Source organism: Debaryomyces fabryi, assembly GCF_001447935.2.
Source record: "Debaryomyces fabryi strain CBS 789 chromosome Unknown contig00271, whole genome shotgun sequence".
NCBI classification, from domain to species: domain Eukaryota; kingdom Fungi; phylum Ascomycota; class Pichiomycetes; order Serinales; family Debaryomycetaceae; genus Debaryomyces; species Debaryomyces fabryi.
In genome coordinates, this window is record NW_015385697.1 from 1 (window position 1) to 7,090 (window position 7,090).

At 32.6% G+C, this 7,090-nt stretch overlaps 5 protein-coding genes across 5 annotated transcripts; 2 read left to right on the forward strand and 3 right to left on the reverse strand.

Moving 5' to 3' along the window:
- Positions 1 to 91: 91 nt before the first annotated feature.
- On the reverse strand, positions 92 to 2,404 carry AC631_05753 (uncharacterized protein; the record flags this gene model as incomplete). Its single annotated transcript, XM_015614582.1, has 1 exon — positions 92 to 2,404. The coding sequence occupies one exon, from the start codon at positions 2,402 to 2,404 to the stop codon at positions 92 to 94; it is 2,313 nt and encodes a 770-aa protein (XP_015464586.1).
- Positions 2,405 to 2,650: 246 nt separating this feature from the next.
- AC631_05754 (Mg-dependent acid phosphatase) lies at positions 2,651 to 3,094 on the forward strand (the record flags this gene model as incomplete). Its single annotated transcript, XM_015614583.1, has 1 exon — positions 2,651 to 3,094. One exon carries the CDS (start codon positions 2,651 to 2,653, stop codon positions 3,092 to 3,094), a length of 444 nt encoding a protein of 147 aa, XP_015464587.1.
- Positions 3,095 to 3,295: 201 nt separating this feature from the next.
- On the reverse strand, positions 3,296 to 3,631 carry AC631_05755 (uncharacterized protein; the record flags this gene model as incomplete). The annotated part of the gene is made up of 1 exon (XM_015614584.1): positions 3,296 to 3,631. The coding sequence occupies one exon, from the start codon at positions 3,629 to 3,631 to the stop codon at positions 3,296 to 3,298; it is 336 nt and encodes a 111-aa protein (XP_015464588.1).
- Positions 3,632 to 3,824: 193 nt separating this feature from the next.
- HTA1 (Hta1p) lies at positions 3,825 to 4,217 on the reverse strand (the record flags this gene model as incomplete). The annotated part of the gene is made up of 1 exon (XM_015614585.1): positions 3,825 to 4,217. One exon carries the CDS (start codon positions 4,215 to 4,217, stop codon positions 3,825 to 3,827), a length of 393 nt encoding a protein of 130 aa, XP_015464589.1.
- Positions 4,218 to 4,649: 432 nt separating this feature from the next.
- Positions 4,650 to 5,039, forward strand: AC631_05757 (histone H2B family protein; the record flags this gene model as incomplete). Its single annotated transcript, XM_015614586.1, has 1 exon — positions 4,650 to 5,039. The coding sequence occupies one exon, from the start codon at positions 4,650 to 4,652 to the stop codon at positions 5,037 to 5,039; it is 390 nt and encodes a 129-aa protein (XP_015464590.1).
- Positions 5,040 to 7,090: the final 2,051 nt, after the last annotated feature.

Sequence of the window (7,090 nt, forward strand, 5' to 3'; positions counted from 1 at the left end):
GTATAAAAAAAGCACATTAAACTAAACCAAAATCACAAGATTAATATGGCTTTGACTAGAAATCATATCGAAAAAAAAAAATCATCTGCTGCTAATGACTGATAGCAGGCGACAATACTTCATAATCTGAATCAACACTTTCTTCTTCTTCTCCCATACTAATAATATCGTAATCATTAGCATCATCAATTATATTCCGATTTTTATTATCAGTGGTGGATTCATTCTCGTGTGCTAAGAATGATTTTGCATCATCATATTCGGAAGATGATAAATTCCTAGATTCCAATAAAGATTCCTTTGGCAAAGTTGGTAAGACCACAAAGTGAACTGAACCTTCTGTTGATCTGTTACTTGACTGTTCTTCAGTCTTTTCATCGTTTTCTGATGAGACTACGTGATCATCAATCTTACCATGTTTCTGACCTTCATCTACGATGGATTCAGTAACTGACAATGGATAATTACTTGTCTTATCAAAAGACTTAGAAGAATTAGACAATTCATCACTAATTAAATTGTCTGTCTTTTTTTCCTTTAAAATCACTTCAAAAACCCCATTCAAATTCTTCAAACTTAAATCACAAGAAGCAAAAAATGAGTCAGTTATTATAAGTAACTTGAATGGATATTTAAGATGCGCATTACTTAAGCCGATATTATACTTTGCAGTTCTTTCAGGCAATATCTTGCGACCATGAACAACATTAAGATAACATACAACTTGATCAAAACAATTAACAACTTTAAATTTCAAATTTGAACAATCAAGGCGGGTTTTGGATTTATTGGTGATAATGACCTGGGCCATACTGTTGGACTTAGGTACCAAAGCAACTTCAATGAAGCTTTTCTCTAACTCATTATTCAGAGAATTGGCTAATTTTGGCTTGTTCACAATATTTAAAGAAGTTATTTCCCCCGGACTATAATCACCATCCATGATAATTGAATCATCAGTTGTTGAAATTTTCAATCTCCTTCCTGATAAATTATTGAAATTATCAGTTGAAATGCCTAAATTATAACTCCTCTTTTCACCTGATAAAATTGCTCTAACGTTTTTAACCAAAATCACTTCACTTCTGTGACCATCATAAAATTCAAACTCTAAGTCTCCTCCAGAAATAGAAAAGGATGAATTATTATATAGAATTAGGGAAATTACTCTAGCGTCTTGAGAAAATCTTTTCGTGTAAATTTGAATTTTATTGTAATCACTCAACAGGTCAGAACAATCATCAAGCTTGAAGTTTCTCATATCTATATCTTCTACCGTCTTTGTTTCTTGATTATCTGATTCTTCTTCTTCTTCTTCTTCTTCTTCTTCTTCTTCTTCTTCTTCTTCTACTTCTTCTTTGCTGTTTGCTAAATTATCTTCTTGAGCATTTGATGATTCAACTAGACTCTGTAACAAGGCAAACTTTGTATCTTCGTCTTCATTTTGAATATTTTCACCTTTTAGTAATGAAGACAAGATTTTGTATCTATCAGACTCTTCGATAATCTTATCTACATTTTTGAAAAAATCATCAATGTTACCCTCACGTAAGATGGTTTCAATTTTATCTTTATTAGCTAATGAACAATCATTTAATGGGATATCATATATGATATCATTACGGTCAAAAAAGGTTCTTGGACATGAATTATTAGCAAGAGGTTTAGTTATCTTAATCATTGGATGAGTGAATAAATGCTCTCCATCATTTTTTTCTTCAATGTGCTGTCTCGACTCACAAGCTTGACATAAGTCATAATCAGGACAGATTAAACATTTGAATCTCACTCCTTTTAGTGGAACGAAGCTCGTCGGGTTACAAGAATCACAGGCAACAAATTCATGAACACAATCATTATTTGCTGATTCCTCAGATTTCCTAACACAGTGTCTTTGAGTTGCTTGTGACGATGTCTGTGGTTGTGTTGATTGTTTCTGTGTATGTCCTGATGCTTGATATTCTTCACCCCTGAAATCTGACAACACAGTAAATGAAGCTTCCACTAATGCTTTACCTAAGCTTGCAAAATCAATTGTCTTCTTCCTTTCAGGATCACCGCTCAAATATTTAGGTGGACAATATTTCGTTGCGGGAGTTGAATCATTGATAAGAAGTTTGATATGGTTCTTAACTTTCAAACTCCTAGATAGCGATTTAAAATCACTCTCAGTTTCCAATGGTATATAGTCTTTATGCTTCTTTGACTTTCTTAATATCTTTACATCCTTCAATTCCCCAAGCTTGAAATCAGACCTCAAAAAAGCAACCAATTTTTCCTTATCATCAATTTGAATAAATGATTCCCTCTCGATAGTGATCAACTTCTCAATACAAGCTTTCAGTGAAGTGTATAATTGATTAAAAGTAACTTTTATAGTTACCAACTTGTTTTCTGAATCCATTTCTGAAGCAGATAACTAGGTTCAAGAAAAAGATATATTTGCCTCTCTGCAAATAAGGGATAAGATATGAAAATGAAAATGCGACTGATGAGGGGAGAAATCTTTACTGATAAAAAAGAGTGGCAATCACGAATTTGTAAGATATAACTCACGATAAGACAATAAATGAGTTATAAGTATCCGAGTGCTGTCGTTTTTGATTTAGATTACACTTTGTGGCCATGTTGGTGTGATACACATATAACTATGCCACTTAAGCCGGTTTCCAAAAAAGAAGTTGTCGATAGATACGGTATGCTGTTGAAATTGTACAAGGATGTTGAAAATATACTAATGGAGTTAAAATCGCAAGATGTGACTATTATTGGAGCTAGTAGAACCGCCACCCCGAGAGTTGCCCAGGAGCTTTTATCACTATTTCACATCAATGATATACCTATGATTAAATACTTTCACTCTCTACAGTGGGGTCAAGGGTCTAAGATTAAACATATAACTAAGGCAGCAAAGCATCTTAGGATGCATGAAGATTTAGAAAACGGCGGCTTCATACTATTTGATGATGAACTGAGAAATAGAGACGTAACTTCGATAAATTGTGAATTTGTTCATATCGACGAAACGAAAGGTTTGACTCGTGCTGTATTCGAGAAAGGCTTACATGTATGGACTGAAAATAAAAATCACTAGATTATCAATAGATCATAATAAATTAAATACGGATACATTACTTATAGTAATACACTTTTGAAGTAAAACTCTCATTATATGTACCAAAGCTTTAAGTTGCACTAATTAGTTTCCTTAATTGACTCAACAAGGGAAACAAGACTACTATGAGAAGCATTTGGTGGAGCATTGATTTCTTTCTTGAATAGTTAGTAAATTTTTCTATATACCCTTCTTAAGATTAAAATATTCGAATAATATACTTACTTCTCTCAACCAGCTTTTCAATTTATTGTCAGACCATTTGGCTACTACTTCTGTATCTGTGCTTGATTCTGTTATCTTTGTTTCAATATTGGATTGTTGGTCTTTCGCCTCTTCCTTCAATTCTATAGGCTCATTGTCATCTTCAATTTCTCCGCTACCAGTCAAGTAATTATAAATTGAATCTTTTAAATGTGGGAAAGTTTTTAAAACAATATAGCTGCCGACTATAACAGCACCTACAGTTGCAGTGACTTTAAACTTGCTACGGCTAGTTTTTAATTGAACCGCCATCTTGATATGTTGATGTAATAGAAAAGTTAGAAATATAATTTTTGACGTTATCTTTTATAAGTAGTAATTACACGTGATTTATACTTTTTTTTCATGAGATTATGAAATTGAACTCCATATCTTGATAATATACATTAATAAACTTATATAATACACAGAGAAATATAACCCTTCATTATGAAATTTGATTCACTTATAATTCTTGAGAAGCTTTACCTTTGGCTGATTTTTTTGGTAATAAGTTTTGATGAATATTTGGTAAGACACCACCTTGTGCAATTGTAACATGGCCTAATAATTTGTTCAATTCTTCATCATTTCTGATAGCCAATTGTAAGTGTCTTGGGATAATTCTCGATTTCTTGTTATCTCTAGCAGCATTACCAGCTAATTCTAAAATTTCAGCTGCTAAATATTCTAAAACTGAAGTTAAGTAAACTGGAGCACCAGAACCAACTCTTTGTGCGTAGTTACCCTTTCTCAATAATCTATGAACTCTACCAACTGGGAAAGTTAACCCAGCCTTTGCAGATCTTGAAGTCGAAGCTTTTTCAGAAGAACCGGCTTTACCTTTACCACCAGACATTTTATTTATTTATTTATTTATTATTATTATTTAATTAACAAGAACGAAATTTATAACAATTATTCTATTGAAAGATGAATTATGTAAATTTATATATCTTTATCAAAATTGTGTTTGTTTATTTAACAGCCATCTTTTAGGGAGATTGATTGATGATGATATTTTTTACGGGGTAAAAGGGAACTTTTCAGAATTGCTTCGCGTGCGAGTAAATTTTGGAATTACTGCGTAAATTATAGTTTGTTTACATATCAAACATCACCAACGCGTTCACAAGAGCCACGCAAATAAACAAAACAAACATAGCTGTAGGGGAAGCGTATTTCTATATAAGGCGATTGTATTCCCTGTTGGTTGTTCTCAACAGTCCGTTCTGGTTTTTTTTTTCTTTCTTCTCCTTCATATCTATTAACGTATTACATATTATTCACAATGGCCCCAAAAGCTGAAAAGAAACCTGCCTCAAAAGCTCCTGCTGAAAAGAAACCTGCTGCAAAGAAGACTGCTTCTTCTGATACCAAGAAGAGATCTAAGACCAGAAAGGAAACTTACTCTTCTTATATTTACAAGGTTTTAAAGCAAACTCACCCTGACACTGGTATTTCGCAAAAGGCCATGTCTATCATGAATTCTTTCGTTAACGACATTTTTGAAAGAATTGCCGGTGAAGCATCCAAGTTAGCTGCATACAACAAAAAGTCTACTATTTCTGCTAGAGAAATCCAAACTGCTGTTAGATTAATTTTACCTGGTGAATTAGCTAAGCATGCTGTTTCTGAAGGTACCAGAGCTGTTACTAAATACTCTTCAGCTGCTAACTAAGTTGTATGACTATTCACTTTAGTTTTCTTATGTATTATTTAGTTTATTTGGTTTATCTTTTGTATATTAGAAAATAAATTTCGGTTTATCATTGAAACAAACTTTAAATGTACAATAGTCTTTGATACTCATAATTGATCTCCCTTTTTTGGGGTTTTTAATACTCGTCTCTTTTTACATTACCTAGATTATCTAGGTAATCCTTTGCATATCTCAAAATTAGGAATATATTTGCATGGGTGAAAGTGAGAACATTAACCTTGGATTGATTTTTGTTAATAAATACACTGTGAATCCAATTATGTCCAAATTTATCTTAAAATAAAAATGCGGTTCTTAAACACCAAGACCATTTTAAAGGAAAATCATTCATGTTTCTCCACCATAGCTCATACCTTCAAAAGGCTTTTAGAAAACCACTGGTGATACACGGAAATGGTCTCTAGTTTTCCTTGATTAAGACATTTGAATGCTCAATTACTAACGAAGTAATAATAGCAAGATTAATCTCTGAATCAAATTCTATGGGTTCTTCAAGTAAGAATAATAATGATTTTAAAGACTTACTTGTTATAGTCATTTGGCATCATCAACTAACTTCATCAACATCAATTTGTTCAATATAAATAATTGTAAGTTTTTCACTACTTAATATACCTGATTTACCAAACTGTTCTGTAGTATTTTGTTCGTTTGATTGCAAGATTCGCATAATTTTGCGAATTTTTTTTTTAATGAAACCATTAAAAATGATACATGTACATCCTTCTGATGGATTACTCTTAGTTTGCTTACATGCTAGAAGTAGTTTCAGGGAGATCATTTCAGTATTTATTATAGAATTAACTAGTATGATTTTCAGAATAAGAGGTGGAAATTAGTGATTAATATTAATTACAGGTAGTTTAGTCAACTCGCTTGTCAGCCCGAAGGTTTCTGCATTTAACTAAAAGGTTGTTTTCATCTCATTACTCAATTAAGTATTCATTTAATTTCGCAATCGATTTACATCTTCTCAATTAAATTGAATATTCACTAAAATAACCACCGAATATTTCAACAAATATTTCAACAGGAACCACAGGGAGATCAGAAGGGCTATCAGAATGGAGGTGACAAATATGCATCATTTGACAATATCCAGGTGCTTCAACTTAGTAGGCAGTAGCATATAGAGACCAGGAAGTTTAGCAGTGGCTTAAATCCCTGGAAAGAACAACGATCCATGCGGATAGGGAACTTAGCAAATCAACTCGTGAAGGATGTTCTCCATAACGAAAGTTCTAATTTAGCTATCTAGATAACGCATTCAACGCTACTATCTTTGCAAAAAGAAATAGGCTTGTAGCTACCACGATTATGAAAGAATCGGACTGAAGGAAATAAACATATGTCTTTTAAGCACCAGTAAATAGTCCCCATACATAAGGAGCTCTAGCAGAGCTCTCATATAATTACCAGAAACAGTTGAAAATTTAGGTACATGTCTCACAAGCAGATCCCTTAGATACAGATTTAAGGGCATCTGTTTACGACGGAAACAGAGATTCAAATTGATACATAATGAATTAGGTGACTAAGCTGAGATGAGCATTTGAAAGTAGCTAAAGCATAGCTATGAGCTCCACTGGGAGGAGGGGATCATTACAAGGGAATCTCATTCAAAGTTGCAATAATGCGGGTTATTAGAATGTACAGTATGCATTAATTTTCAAAGAATGCAAACTGGTTGCGAAAGAAACTGTTTCTAATATTCTGAAGAATCCACTTCTCAGAATTTCTTTGGAAATGTCTATTGTTCAGACTTGCTTATATAATCCTAATATTCTACTATATAAAGATGGCAATTTACTGGTTAATTAAATTCAAGCAAAAAAGGTGAAAGTAATAAAATTCAAAGTATGGACGGGTTAACAAAAGTTTTAAGGGTAGTTTTATTTTCGATATGTTTTATGAATTACGTTGCAATTTGCTATTATGTCTTACGGTTATCATGACAGCAATTAATGGTACCATTATTCAAAGATCTAGTGATGAAAACGTTATATGAA